General features: G+C 45.7%; 1 protein-coding gene across 4 annotated transcripts in view; it reads right to left on the bottom strand.

The window, feature by feature from the left end:
- The window catches only part of dicer1 (dicer 1, ribonuclease type III), a 278919-nt gene that overhangs the window by 223392 nt on the left and 39417 nt on the right, over nucleotides 1-16110 (bottom strand). For all 4 annotated transcript variants that reach the window (XM_086050634.1, XM_086050635.1, XM_086050636.1 and 1 more), the window contains one exon: nucleotides 4791-4921. In XM_086050634.1, coding sequence (XP_085906760.1) covers nucleotides 4791-4921 — 131 coding nt within the window. The remainder of the gene's footprint in view (nucleotides 1-4790; nucleotides 4922-16110) is intronic.

Here is a 16110-nt window from a genome sequence, read left to right on the forward strand (position 1 = left end):
AGGCTCAAATAACATTTTCTTTGAAGAGCATTTCTGCTAATCAGTGACGTTATTTGAGGAGCAACCTTGTAATGTTGAGGAGCAATTTTTGTGTGGGTTAATCCCGGTGACTTGAAACAAGTGTTTAATTAAACAAAATATGACAATACAGTGTTCCACATAGATTTGAAATCTACTTGGGTGGGTGGACGCCAGCGGGGGTGGGGCAAATTTATTTCTTTTTTGTTATTTTACTCTTTATATCATGCATTCTAGTGAACATTTTTTGCACGTATTTTCTATTCAAACAAAAAAAATAATAATAATAAAATAAGGCTGCCATTGGATCGTAAGGAAAAACTGGATAGGGACAGCGAAAAACAAACATACTGAGCCTTAAAACATGACACCATGTTGTTTGAGATGTTAATCCGCAATCCCAAAGCACAAAATGCTTGCAAAGCAGAGTCGGGGATAGAATTTGAATGACCATGTAGCACAATGGCTACCACAACCTCTTCATCGAACGTGACAAAAATAATCATGAAATGTATGGTGTGGTCGACTTATCCTAAGCATGGTTTAAGTTGGCCTATTGAGACCATTTAAAAATGTTATATAGTTGAGATTTTGCACTTTTAACAGAGGTTTGAATTGAAACTCTGCAAGGCTGGATCTTGCCTCTCTGTGTTGTCTTAAAAAAAAAAAAAAAAAAAAAAGTCATGTTCCGTCGATTCCTTGCAAAGACGACAAACCGCACACTGTATGCGGCAGCTTTGGATTTTGGAGAGGTGCTTGTGTAACCGGTTGTCTGCGTTGTATTCGGTGTGATAGTCAAGTAGACTCAAACTGGGTCTCACATAGTGTTTTATTTGCCGACCTGTGCACATATAATGACACATGAGACTGATGTGCAACTCTGACAGCCCTGCTGGCTCCCCTGGACATAACGCAAATAAGCAACGCAAAACAACATTAGCTTAGTCCGTCGATGGACAATGGCTCCAAATGTCTCCCCGCGACTACAACACACGCCCAAAATCGCCCAGAGTATCTCCAATAAAAGCACTAATGACCAAAGCACGACCCATTTGTCGGAACACCGAGCTCTATCATGTCAATTAGTGTGGCTATTGGGAGAGAGCAACGCATGTGTCTTAACTCGGCCACATCAAGTACGAGAGTGACCGGGCTCGCACACGCAGCATGACGTCACCACGCGATCGCTCCCAGCAGCACGCAGACCAGCTCATGTCATTAATGCACAAGTATAAACAGTAACAAAATAAAGAAAATATACTAGGGATGCTCCGATTGATCGGTCGATTTTCGTGAAAAATTACGTGATCGGAACATTCGATCACTGCCTTTTATTGCCGATCAAAACCTCCGATCACCCGCAGCTCATGCTTCACAGCCTACAGTAGTGTTGCGTCCCTCCTCCTCTGCTCGCTGAGGAGGCGCGGCTCCTACGTTCACACCAACTGCGGTGGGAGCCTTTCTGGCGGCGCGTTTCAATTGGAGTCAATGTAGATCCTGCAGGCGGGCGCGGTTGCGTGTGGGGCGGTGCGAATGATGCGTTTGCAGCTGTGGGGCGCGGAGTGAAACACCGAAAATCTGTCCATTCGCCCCATATTAATTCTAATTTCTACAAAACTGCTGCTCAGGCCCTAATAAAACTTAGAAAATAAAACATTTCACCGAATAATGAACAACCAATTGGTTTCCTTTTTTGTAAGGTCTGTAGATCATATTTCTTAAATTGATAATCGTGCATAGCAGCAAACTATTTTCTTGTGTAGAAATGTATTTGTGTGGCAATTTCAAACACAAGTGTACTTCAGTTTAAGCATTTCTCATATCAACAAGACATTCATTTTAAAAAAGGCATTAACAACCTTTATGCAACTTCACTTGAGTAGCAAGCAATTTAGTGACATACTGTAATAGAGTAGGTTCATGGCTGTGCGTTTATGAGCTGAAACCAGTTGACAAGGAATAAGACAAATATTCTTTTATTCTACTCAAAATTTTGGAGTGCTCAAACTAAGATGAAAACACCTCGAGAGGAAACAAATATTTCCCAAAACCCAACAAAATACATAAACTCGGGAGTACTACACTGGCCGTGCCTACACTGAGCAAAGCTTAAAAGCACACTGTATGATGTAATGATGGTCGCGGGCATATACTGTACTTGTTATCTTGGTAAAGCCACAAACTCAACGGGAGTCATAACTAATGCAGAGCTCAGACGACACTTTTTTTTTTCTCTGTGTATGACGGGCCACTATTTCATATTTGCAGAAATGATGTCATGAAATTGTTCTGTGTCTTCTTGGACCAGGCGAGTGGCACAGTACACTGACATGGACCAGACCCCACCGATCATCATGTGCTGCTGCCAAGAGCAAGCTCCGACTGTACAATTCGTCGGGGAGGCGTGACAAAAACAAAAGAGTCCAGGCAGCAGGGAAATGGTTTGTGGGCATGCAGGATTAAATGATTGATAGCTGCAAACTCTTCTCGAATTGTCATGTTTTCCACATCATCACTTGAGTGCTACTTGTTCAAATGACTCAACAGAATCGTTGTGTTGCCTGTTTTTTAGGACTTCCCTTGCACAATGGCTTTATTTACTCCACATCACTTTGAAGATACCATCACATGGAGGAATGATCTTGTTGAAATAGTTTCGTCTTGGGAAGATTAGCGTTTAGTTGTGTCTCAGTTATTGTGTACTTTCACTTTGTTTACGTCTTCAACTTGCAAACCAAAGTAGAGGAGGAAAAGCTGAACGCTGATTGGCTGCTGTCGCGCACATTTCCACTGCATGTGATCGTTGATGCTTACAGCCGGTCACAGTAATAATTATTGATGTAATCAGCAAGCCTTATTCATATTGCCCTTTGGAAAGCAATCGATAGAGTGGGGGGATTTTGGCAGAGCTGGGCATTTGGTCCCGGGGGCGGAACGGTCCAGAGGACGGGGGACGACAAATTTTAAAAAAGGGACAGACTCTGCAAGGGCGGAGGTGAATTTTAGTCCGTCCCACTAATTGTCCCTCATGCGTGTGACGTGGTCGCAAGGTGGCCAAAGTTCATCTCAACCTACTGGGCGAAATGGGCAAACGATAAAAATTGTCTTTGAACGCTTCAAACGCGCCACTAGTTTCCCAACTGTGCGTACTTACTTGCACTGGGAATGCCCCGGCGGGAACGCTGTGCATTGCACACATTCGGTCTGCACGGAGGGGAGAAGAAAAGGAAGGAGAAGAAGGAGATGAAGAAAAAGAAGGAGCGCTGGCGTTTCTTTTACCCGCGGAAAATTTGAAATCTGAATGCCGCAGCCGCTTCATTCGAGCACATAGGAGAGGTGAGGGGCTTTGCTCGGTAGGAGACGACGACTGGCAAAACAAAACAACAAAGGTTTCGATATCGCAATCAAGTGGCTGGCACTGTGCTAAAGCTAATGCAAACAATATTGACGCCTTGGTAAAGTTCAACAGTTGTAAAAGACTAAAGAAAGTGAAAACATACCGTATAACAAGCTCCTCGCTCATGGTTCTCCAAGCCTGCTCTCTTTTTTTCTTGTCCCGGTAGTAGTAGCTGGCCGTGTCATACAGCTCGGGATGTCCACAAACCATAACAATAATCTCTTCCCTTCATTTTGCGCTCTCCACACAAGACCCGACGAGTGAACAGGACGCTGTGTGTGACGTAGTACACCCCAATTCTGGCTGCCACGAGGCGATGAGGGAAAAAGGTTCGTTTTAGCCGCGACGAATGGGCGGATTTTGGGTGCTTCGCTCCACGCCCCACCACTCCAAACGTATCATCCGCGCCGCCCCGCACGCAACCGCCAGCACTGACAACATTGACTTCAATTGAATCGCGCTGCCAGATTCGACTGAACATTAACATGTAGCAGCGACGAAACTGCTCCTGTGGGATTTGTTTCTCCATAAACGGACTGATGGTATCCCAGTCGGCGCTACGGACGCGGAGGGGAAACCAGCGAGCTAATCAGCAACCCGGAGGGCTGACCAATAGAAGTGCTCCCTGGACTCGGTGTCTGCACCCATCCGTTCAGAGACTCACCTCTTTCACGTCCACTGCATTGACATATAAACAATGACCGCTATTAAATAAAGCAGTTATATTCAAACTTTCGACTCACTCACCTCGTCTCCTTACACACATACATGTGGTGGCGAGCGGTTCATCAAACTGTGCCTATATGGTAAACAGATCTGAATATTATACCAGCCAGCTAATGAGCCTTAAATAAACCTCTGCCGTTATCATCTCTCCCGCTGCGTCATGCACGGACGCTTTTTCTTTTTTTCGGGTGGGGGTAGAAGTAAGATGGAACCACTTTAAAAGGACAAGGGCGGGCGGGGCCAGAGGACGATTAATCTTTATGAATAACGACGGAGGGACGAGGCCGGAAGGGTACCCAGGTCGCGGACGGAGGATGGACCGGCAAAATAGGTCAAGTGCCCAGCTCTGTATTGTGGGGCTAATGTATATGCTACGCAAAAAATATATTCAAGTATATTATTTATTATTTGGCCCTGTGTTTGGGGACCCTTGACATACAATATACTCTATAAAGTTTTATGTAATATTAATATGAATTAAAAAGAGTGATGATAGTGTTTACTGTATTTTCCACTTTAGTTGCCATATTTGAAACCAACCCGATGAAAAATTAGAAACAGACAAACGACACTGTCTGTGCTATCAGACACCATCACTTTTATTTAGAGGAATAGGTAGCAGTTCGGAAATAAGACCTAATCTACATACCTGTTTCCTGATGATCTTTTCACTCCACTGATGATAAGTCCATGTTGAAGTCTCCTCCACATCTGTGTACTCTCCCACTTGGAGGTCAGAATGAGTCCTGACTGCAGCAGCTTGCTGAACAACAGACAAGGCTGCACAAAAAATAATGACAGAGCTTAAATGTATTTTAAAAATGAATATATAATTAAAAAGAGTCAGTCCACAGCCATCTTCAGCACAAAATCACATTTATTTTCAAACACAAATGGAGGCCATAGTAAAAATCATATAAACGAAAAGAAATTCACTAAGGATGTCCCAATCCAATCACATGATCGGATTTCGGGGCCGATCAGGTGTTTTTTAGATGATTGGGGATCGGGGCAAAAAGCTTGTTTTTCTAAATTCAATTAAATAATAAAAATGTTCACAAAGTGGCCAAATGATCCAAAGCTATAAATATCTTGTCAAATGGAGCAGTAATAGCTTAATTTTATCTTACACAATGTCAAGTTTTGTTTTTTTGGTGTGGGCAGCGGTCAGAGTGGCAATAAGAGCCACATGCAGACACTCAAGCACGCACACACCCACACACACAAATAGATCTTCTAAAACAGTCTAAGTCTGCCTTGTCTGATACAAAGCCGCCTCACTGAATGGAGTAGGAGTTGAGAGAGTGACAGATAGGTTAGCAATTGTGACACGTCCAAACGATGTCACTTCAAGTTTAAAGCAACACCGTGTCATATATGCGTTTTTGTTGGCACACACATGCACCCCCCACCCCCCCACACACACACACACATAGTTCTTCTAAAACAGCCTTAGTCTGCCTTGTCTGATACAAAGCCGCCTCACTGAATGGAGTAGGAGTTGAGAGAGCGACAGATAGGTTAGCAATTGTGACACGTCCAAACGATGTCACTTCAAGTTCAAAGCAACACTGTGTCATATGTCAGTTTTTGTTGATTATGGCGGCGCCATGTGGACAAAAGTGGTAGTGTTTTGACAAAAGTCACCCACATTTCCTATGTGCGCCAGCGCATAGTGTCGTGAAATCCTGAGCTCTCGCTGGCCTGCAAGTTGTACTGAATTGCATTTCTGTATCCAGTGGCTGTGTGAAAGATGAATAGCGACGGGGTAATGCATCTAATTTTGTTTAAACAATACTTTTGTTTTTTGGTTTGTTTTGGGGCTTCTGCCATGACACCAGCAATAGCGCGTGGACGTTATCGTGAAAGGAGGAAGTGAGTATGCTGTAAAGCGGGGGTCACCAAGTCCGGTCCTCAAGGGCAACTATTCTGCATGTTTTCCATCCCTCCCCGCTGCAACACACCTGATTGAAATGATCAGCTCATCAGCAAGCTTTTCAGAAGCCTGATAACGATACAGATCATTTGAAACAGGTGTGTTGCAGCAGGGAGAGATGGAAAACATGCAAGATAGATGCCCTTGAGGACCGGACTTGGTGACCCCTACCGTACAGCAATTCAGGACATTTATATTTTTTGTGTGTGCCAGGGTTGCTCCCATCCCCCTCAAAGTTGCTCAGTGCTAGTAAAAACGATACAGACCACCCCGCCTCCTGAGGAGATGTTTAGTGCAAAAAAAGAAATGTTGTCAAAATATGACTTATGCTATTATCTTAAGAGGCTGACGACATATAGGCCATTCCACAAATTGGTGCCCTTTGAGTTCCCATGAAAAGAAATGTATATATGCACTATTATATTAAAATCAAGTTTATCAAGTGTCCTGCACTTTGATATGTATTGTGATTAATGTAAGCATTTTATTAATATAAATGTCATGACTATAGTTATAGGCTAATTTTATGCTAAAATCCATATAGAGTTTCAGTGCAAAAAACTAAGATAAATCATATCTGAGATTTAGCAATACACATTGAGATTTTCAACATGTGTATCATCAAATTTAGAGCAGAAAAAATAATTTTATTTCTTTTAAAAATAGCTCATTTAAAAAAAAAAGGTTTTATTAACTTTTATTTTGAGAGAGAAATCAATTGGCACTGATTTGGTGGATTGGACCGAGAATAGAAATGTAAGTACGCCAGCAATATATAATTTTTACTAATTTACAGTTTGTATATACACGTCTGCATGTAGATTTCTATTTTAATTTGAGACAATTTGTATGTGCTCTTTTTTTTTCTTTAACTAATTCAGTGCCATTGACCTATTTATTTGTCTTTTCACAGTCCAGCCATTCAATCCCAGGAATTGATTTATGTATTTTTCAATTTTTTTCAAGCGTTAGGGTAAAAGAAGGTCTGAAAATGTCTGGCAGTGAATGAGTTAAATGTATTGCTAAGATATTGGATCGGGACTCATTATCGGCAGATCCTTAAAACCAAAGGCTCATAATGGGTGCCCATAAAGTGTGATCGGGACAGCCCTAGAATTCACAATTCAGTGTAGAGTGCAATACATAGAAAAATACACACTTATGCTGACGTCAGACGACACGAATGTTACCCAATTTTGAGCTAACAGTGTCCAACACAAATTTAGTCCCTTGCAGCCGATTTTGAGTTGTCTTGACACATTCGTGTAGTGTGACAATGATTGGTCGTCTGGCATCGGGGATGCTTCAGTACCACGACGGCCAAAGTCTGACATCAGAATTTTTTTTCGTCCTGCCGCATAGTGACATGTCCAACATCGTCCTTCAATTAATTCTTCGGCATTGACCAAAAGGAGGCAGCCCCCTCCTACTTATGATGAGAGACTGGATGTGGCGCGCACTACCAAACAAAGAAAATTAAAAAAAAAAAAGGAACAGACAGTACTTCATGATGTGTGCTCTCCAGTGGAGCTAGGATATGGAAGAAAGATTTTTTTTTGTTTCTGTCTTTTGTTTCCCCCTCTTCTGAGCAGAGAACAAACGCAAATGCCTCCGTTGACATTACTTTGACAGCTGCTTGTCCTGCCTACCTGACAGTCCTGCAACGATGGACTGACTCTTGATGGAAGCACGCAACGATTGATCAAGGTCTGGTCAGTAACACACTTCTAGTGTGACGTCTCACCCGTCCAAGACACAGAGCGTTATTTATCTGGTAGTCTGAAAGAGTGGCCGTCGTGATGCCAAAAAGTTGTGAAGTTTGAGAAGGCCAAGGGGTACTTGCCTCCAAATCATCTTTTTCTTTGCTAATAAAATGTAAAAACGGTGCCTACTAATGCTGTCTTCAGGTCCTGGTCACATTTTGACATTTTAGTACACACTTGTTGAAATCCTGATTTGGGGGTCGAGGGGGGCTGTTTAGCCATCTTCAGGTTAAACATTGCACTACATGTGAATTTGGCTTTCTGTCTGTCCTCTGATTTGTGTGAAGGCGAAGGCCTTCACACATGTTATTCTACACCATTCAACTTTATTATTGTGTGAAGGCGATCTATTTTATTCCTCGCACCTTTTTGGCGTTCTTCTACTTCGACATTTTTCAACCGATTCTCGCCGTTCCAACTTCAATGTATTCCAAAAATTCGAGGCACCGTGGGGTCATTTTTCTTCATTCAAAAAAAATTAGGGTTTCCCCGAAATTCCCCGTTTTTCACCCCAAAAAACCCATTCATTTCCAATGACATATTCAACATTTCCCATTTCACCCATTCCAATTTAAAATTCACAAGATTCAACTCATGCAACTCACATTGGTAAAGCTATTCAACACACCCACAATTCCCGTTTCCCCAAAATTCCACCATTCAATCCCATTGCCATATTCAACAATTCACATTTACGTCACTCCAATTTGAAATTCACAACATTCATCTCATTCAACTGATATTGGTCAAGCTTTTCAACACACCCCAAATTCCTATTTCCAACACATTCAACTCATTCACCCTTAAAAAAAAACACAAAAATTCATTCACCATTCATTTCAATTGGAACATTCAACTTTTGGCATTTACACCATTCAAATGTCCACACATTCAAGTCATTCAACTCATTCAGCTCACGTTCAACTTTTCAACACCCCCACAATTCCTACATCCCACACTTTCAACTCATTCACCCTTAAAAAACCCACAAAAATGCAACTATTCACCATTCATTTCCATTGGAACATTCAACTTTTCACATTTACACCTGTCCACTGATAGTGTAGTGGTACACACGCCTGAGTTGTGTGCGGGCAGCGTAGGATCGATTCCCGCTCAGTGACAGTGTCTATGTGTGCCCTGCGACTGGCTGGCGACCAGTTCAGGGTGTAGTCTGCCTTCGCCCATTGACGGCTGGGATAGGCTCCAGCAACTCCCCGCGACCCTATATAGGATAAGCGGTTTGGAAGATGATGACATTTACACCTTCTCAATTTCCACAAATTCAAGTAATTCAACTCACATTCAGCTTTTCAACACCCACAAAATTCCTACTTTCCAAACATTCAACTCATTCATACTTAAAAAAAACACAATTAATTTCCTGTGGACCAGTGTTATTGCCCCTTGGTCTCCCCAGTGCGGCGGCCATCTTGGACAGGGACATTAGCGAGACTAGGGATGCTCACCCCGAGGTCTCCTCAGTGCGGCGGCCATCTTGGGAAGGGACATTTGCTAGACTGGGGATACTCACCCTGAGTTCTCCCCAGTGCGGCGGACATCTTGGGCAGGGACATTAGCTAGACTGGGGATACTCACCCCGAGGTCTCCCCAGTGCAGCGGCCATTAGCCAGACTGGGGATAGTCACCCCGAGGTATCCCCAGTGCGGCGGCCATCTTGGGCAGGGACATTAGCCAGACTGGGGATACTCACCCCGAGGTCTCCACAGTGCGGCGTCCATCTTGGGCAGGGACATTGGCCAGACTGGGGATAGTCACCCCGATGTCTCCCCAGTGCGGCGGCCATCTTGGACAGGTGCATTAGGTAGACTGGGGATACTCACCCCAAGGTCTCCCCAGTGCGGCGGCCATCTAGGACAGGAACATTAGCTGGACTCGGGATACTCAACCCGAGGTCTCCCCAGTGCGGCGGCCATCTTTGACAGGGACATTAGCTAGATTGTGGATACTAACTCCGAGGTCTCCCTAGTGCGGTGGCCATCTTGGGCAGGAACATTAGCTAGACTGGGGATACTCACCCCGAGGTCTCCCCAGTGCGGCGGCCCTCTTGGGCAGGGACATTAGGTAGAATGGGGATACTCGGGCAATGCAGCGGCCATCTTGGGGGAGGACCCAAAACCAACAGGAAGTGACCCAAATGACCTGGAAATTAACCGGAAGTAACCCAACTGACCCGGAAATGGACCGATGTTACCCAAATGACCCGGAAATGGACCGGAAATGAACTGGAAGTGAACCAAATGACCCGGATATGAACCGAAAATGACCCAAATGACCCAAAAATGAACCGGAAGTTACCCAAGTGACACGGAAATGAACCGGAAGTGCCCCTAATGACCCGAAAGTTAACCGGAAGTGACCCAAATGACCCGGAAACGAACCGGAAGTAAAGTGTTTCCTTCCTCTTTTCTTCCTCCCCTATTTTTTATGTCCTCAGTCCAAGCTATTGTACATCATTCGAGATCATTCAACTACATTCCACTTCATTCTGTACTATTAAATTTCATTCCACTTCCGCAACAGCGTGCGATGAAATTAAAAGTTTTCAATACATTTTCATCATAAACATATTTAGATGAACCACAGGAAGTTTGGAAACAATCGGATAAATTCTCTAGGAGGAGTAAGTTCAAATATGACCTCTACAAAAGGCAAAACTTGGTGCAAAATTTCAAATAAAGTCAAAATGGGGGACTTCCTGTTAATTTTGCATTGACTCTAAAAAACATTGTTTAAAATCTTGGTCTGTTACATTGACCTTCCAGTTTCTTGTGCTTTTTTAGGAAAAAAAGCACAAGAAATCTCTCAATTATTTATTTTCATGGAAGGTCTGATGTGTGTGCAAAGTTTCATGAGTTTTTGTTAAGGTTTGGACCCTCCAAACCAGCATCAGTTTTCATGATATACAGCGCATCGCCACTACAACATCGTACAATGAAGTAAAAAGATTTCAATAACTTTTCATCTTAAACATCTTTAGATGAAGCATACAAAGTTTGAAGACGATCGGATAAATGCTCTAGGAGGAGTTCGTTAAAATATGACCACTGTGAAAGTCACAAAAAGTTCCAAAGGCAATTCAAAATGGTTGACTTCCTGTAAGGTTTAGCACATGCCTATAAGATATTTTTGTGGGTCTTAGGCTGTTACATATACCAGCATATTTTCACAGATGTAGGTAAAACGCACAACCTAGAATCCTTCGTTAAGAAGGAATTATGAAACGCAAAGTTTAGCCCCCGTCATATAGTGTTTCGAAAACGTAAAATATGTTTCCCTATTGTTGTCCCACGTGATGAGATGGTAGAACTCAAATTTGAAGTCAATCGGGTGAACCATCTCGGACTTGGGGGCAAATGTATGACCCCTGTAAATGTTCACAAATGGGCTAACGTTCCACTTGAGAATCCTCATAAATCCCTTCCTGTACATGTTTGGGCATGGGTATCAAGGAATTTTTGTACGTCTGCGGGTGCTACACATGCCTCCCGGTTTTCATACCCATAGGTCAATTTGACCAGGACTTCCCTTTGATAACAAAATTGAGGGGTTCTTGGGTTCCCTGCAGACTGCTGTACATGTTCGGGCATGGGGACCAAATAATTTTTGTAGGTCTGAGGGTGCTACACATGCCTCCCAGGCTTCGTGAACATAGGTCAAACTTACCGGGACTTTCCTTTGATGAAAACATCGAGGGGTTCTTGGGGGTCCTGCAGACCCCGTTTCTGAGTACTCGAGTATTGCAACTTCAAAATATCAAATTTATCCCCAGGCCCGATGAGTGTGTAAAGTTTGGTGAGTTTTCGTTCACGTTTAGTCCCTCAAAAATTTGAGTCTTTACGGAGAAGAAGAATAATAACTTTATTTAACGGGCAACCGTGGCCAAATTGGGGTACTTGCAAGTCGGGGTACTTGCAAATCGGGGTACTTGCACATAGGACAATAAGCATAAAAAATGTAGGTGTTTATGCCAGGCCTCATGTTTTTCCAATGTGACATGAGTTTCACCTAGGTTTAGACCGTGAAAAACAGCATAATTTGTCTTGGCAAAGAGCCCATCACAATGGCAACAACGTGCAACAAAATAAAACATTTTATATAACTTTTCAACTTAAGCATGTTCAGGTGAAACACTCAAAGTTTGTAGATGATCGGATAAAATCTCTTGGAGGAGTTTGTTAAAATATGACCTCTACAAAAGGCCAAAAAATGTCTGCCAATTCCAAAATAAAGTCAAAACGGCAAACCTCCTGTAAGATTTAGCCTATGGCTGTAAGATGCTTTTTTGTAGGTCTTGGTCTGTTACAGATGTCTCCAAATTGTCACAGATCTATGTAAATCATAGAACCGTGAATGCTTCCTTAAATATGTGTGGGGGGGCAATAGAGACATTTTTTTTTAAAAAGCACAAGAAATCTCTACAGTTTTTATTCTTATGCCAGATCTAATGTGTGAGCAACGTATCACAATTTTTCACCCAGGTTTAGACCCACAAAATCAGCATAGATTTTATTCATAAACATTGCATCGCCATGGCTAACAGCGTGCAATGAAATACAACGCTGACAATAACTTTTCATCTTCAACATGTTTAGATGAAACACAGAAAGTTTAAAACGATCGGAGTTGTTTGTTAAAATATGACCTAAACATGACCAATGTAGGCACAAAATTTGAAAATAAAGCCAAAATGGCGGAGTTCCTGTTAATTTCGCACATGACTCATGTTCGGGCATGGGGACCAAAAAATTTATTTAGGTCTGAGGGTGCTATACGTGCCTTCCAGTTTTCGTAGCCGTAGGTCAAACTTAATGGGACTTTCCTTTGATGAAAAAAATCCAGGGGCTCCTGGTGGCCCTGCAGACCCCGTTTTTGAGTACCTGTACATGTTCAGGCATGGCGACCAAATAATTTTTGTAGGTCTGAGAGTGCGACACTTGCCTCCCAGTTTTAATAGCCGGAGGTCAAACTTACCGGGACTGTCCTTTTATGACACAATTTGAGCGGCTCTTGGGGGCCCTGCAGACCCCTGTACATGTTCGGGCATGTGGACCAAAGAATTGTTGTAGGTCTGAGGGTGCTACACGTGCCTCCCACTTTTCGTAGACGTAGGTCAAATTTACCGGGACTTTCCTTTGATGAAAAAAAAATCGAGGGGCTCTTGGGGACCCCGTTTTTGAGTACTCGAGTATGCCGACTTCAAAATATCACATTTTTCTCCAGGCCCAATGTGTGTGCAAAGTTTGGTGAGTTTTCGTTCACGATTAGTGCCTCAAAAATGCGAGTCTTAACGGTGAATAATAATAATAAGAATTTCTACGAAAACAATAGGATCCTTGCAGCTTTCGCTGCTCGGGTCCTAATAATAAGAATTTCTACGAAAACAATAGGGTCGTTGCAGATTCCGCTGCTCGGGCCCTAATAAGAATTTCTTCGAAAAAAATAGGGTCCTTGCAGCGAAAATAATAGGGTCCTTACAGCGAAAACAATAGGGTCCTTGCAGCTTTCACTGCAAAGATAGCGAGCCATCTTTTAAAGATTGCACAATTGAATAATTAATTAATGATTAATTAATGATGGGGTAACTTTGCACACACAAGTTACCCCCCCCGTGAGCCGTCACCTTATCGTGGTGGAGGGGTTTGCGCGCCCCAATGATCCTAGGAGCTACGTTGTCTGGGGCTTTATGCCCCTGGTAGGGTCACCCATGGCAAACAGGTCCTAGGTGAGGGACCAGACTAAGCACGGCTCAAAATGACCCCTTATGATGAGAAAAATTAATGGACCACGTTTTCCCTCGCCCGGACGCGGGTCACCGGGGCCCCCTTCTGGAGCCAGGCCTGGAGGTGGGGCTCGACGGCGAGCGCCTGGTGGCCGGGCCTGCACCCATGGGGCCCGGCCGGGCTCAGCCCGAAAAGGATACGTGGGTCCCCCTTCCCATGGGCTCACCACTGGTGGGAGGGGCCAAAGGGGTCGGGTGCCGTGTGAGCTGGGCGGCGGCGGAAGACGGGGACCTTGGCGGTCCGATCCCCGGCAGCAAAAACTAGCTCTTGGGACATGGAATGTCACCTCTCTGGCAGGGAAGGAGCCTGAGCTGGTGTGTGAGGCTGAGAGGTTCCGATTAGATATAGTCGGGCTCACCTCCACGCACAGCTTGGGTTCTGGTCCCAGTCCTCTCGAGAGGGGTTGGACACTCTTCCACTCTGGAGTTGCCCAGGGTGAGAGGCGCCGAGCAGGTGTGGGCATACTTATTGCCCCCCGGCTTGGCGCCTGTACATTGGGGTTTACCCCGGTGGGCGAGAGGGTAGCCTCCCTCCGCCTGAGGGTGGGGGGACGGGTCCTGACTGTTGTTTGTGCTTATGCACCAAACGGCAGCGCAGAGTACCCACCCTTTTTGGAGTCCTTGGAGGGTGTGCTGGAGGGCGCTCCACCTGGGGACTCCATCGTTCTGCTGGGGGACTTCAATGCTCACGTGGGCAATGACAGTGAGACCTGGAGAGGTGTGATTGGGAGGAACGGCCCCCCCGATCTGAACCCGAGCGGTGTTCGGTTACTGGACTTCTGTGCTCATCACGGATTGTCCATAACGAACACCATGTTCAAGCATAAGGGTGTCCATATGTGCACTTGGCACCAGGATACCCTAGGCCGCAGTTCGATGATCGACTTTGTAGTCGTATCATCGGACTTGCGGCCGCATGTTTTGGACACTCGGGTGAAGAGAGGGGCGGAGCTGTCAACTGATCACCATCTGGTGGTGAGTTGGCTCCGATGGTGGGGGAAGATGCCGGTCCGACCTGGCAGACCCAAACGTATTGTGAGGGTTTGCTGGGAACGTCTGGCAGAATCCCCTGTCAGAAGGAGTTTCAACTCCCACCTCCGGCAGAACTTTTCCCACGTCCCGGGGGAGGCGGGGGACATCGAGTCCGAGTGGACCATGTTTCGTGCCTCCATTGTTGAGGCGGCCGATCGGAGCTGCGGCCGCAAGGTGGTCGGTGCCTGTCGTGGCGGCAATCCCCGAACCCGCTGGTGGACACCAGCGGTAAGGGATGCTGTCCAGCTGAAGAAGGAGTCCTATCGGGCCTTTTTGGCCTGCGGGACCCCGGAGGCAGCTGACGGGTACCGGCAGGCCAAGCGGAATGCGGCTCTGGCGGTTGCTGAGGCAAAAACCCGGGTGTGGGAGGAGTTCGGGGAGGCCATGGAAAATGACTTCCGGACGGCTTCGAGGAAATTCTGGTCCACCATCCGGCGTCTCAGGAGGGGGAAGCAGTGCACCATTAACACTGTTTATAGTGGAGATGGGGTGCTGCTGACCTCAACTCGGGACGTTGTGGGTCGGTGGGGAGAGTACTTCGAAGACCTCCTCAATTCCACCGACACGCCTTCCACTGAGGAAGCAGAGCCTGGAGACTCTGAGGTGGGCTCTCCTATCTCTGGGGTTGAAGTCACCGAGGTAGTCAAAAAGCTCCTCGGTGGCAAAGCCCCGGGGGTGGATGAGATCCGCCCGGAGTTCATAAAGGCTCTGGATGTTGAGGGGCTGTCATGGTTGACACGTCTCTTCAACATCGCGTGGACATCGGGGACAGTGCCTCTGGATTGGCAGACCGGGGTGGTGGTCCCCCTTTTTAAGAAGGGGGACCGGAGGGTGTGCTCCAATTACAGAGGAATCACACTCCTCAGCCTCCCCGGCAAGGTCTATTCAGGGGTGCTGGAGAGGAGGGTCCGTCGGAAGGTCGAATCCCGGATTCAGGAGGAGCAATGTGGTTTTCGTCCTGGCCGTGGAACAGTGGACCAGCTCTACACCCTCAGCAGGGTCCTCGAGGGTGCATGGGAGTTTGCCCAACCGGTCTACATGTGTTTTGTGGACTTGGAGAAGGCGTTCGACCGTGTCCCTCGGGGAGTTCTGTGGGGGGTGCTTCGGGAGTACGGGGTACCGAGCCCCCTGATAAGGGCTGTCCGGTCCCTGTACCACCGATGCCAGAGTTTGGTCCGAATTGCCGGCAGTAAGTCGGATTCGTTTCCTGTGGGCGTTGGACTCCGCCAAGGCTGCCCTTTGTCACCGATTCTGTTCATAACCTTTATGGACAGAATTTCTAGGCGCAGCCGAGGTGTCGAGGGGGTCCGGTTTGGTGGCCTCAGTATTGCATCTCTGCTTTTTGCAGATGATGTAGTACTGTTGGCTTCTTCAAGCCGCGATCTCCAACTCTCGCTGGAGCGGTTCGCAGCCGAGTGTGAAACGGTCGGAATGA

Source organism: Filicampus tigris, chromosome 13, assembly GCF_054856515.1.
Source record: "Filicampus tigris isolate MCC_2025a chromosome 13, RoL_Ftig_1.0, whole genome shotgun sequence".
NCBI classification, from domain to species: Eukaryota; Metazoa; Chordata; class Actinopteri; order Syngnathiformes; family Syngnathidae; genus Filicampus; species Filicampus tigris.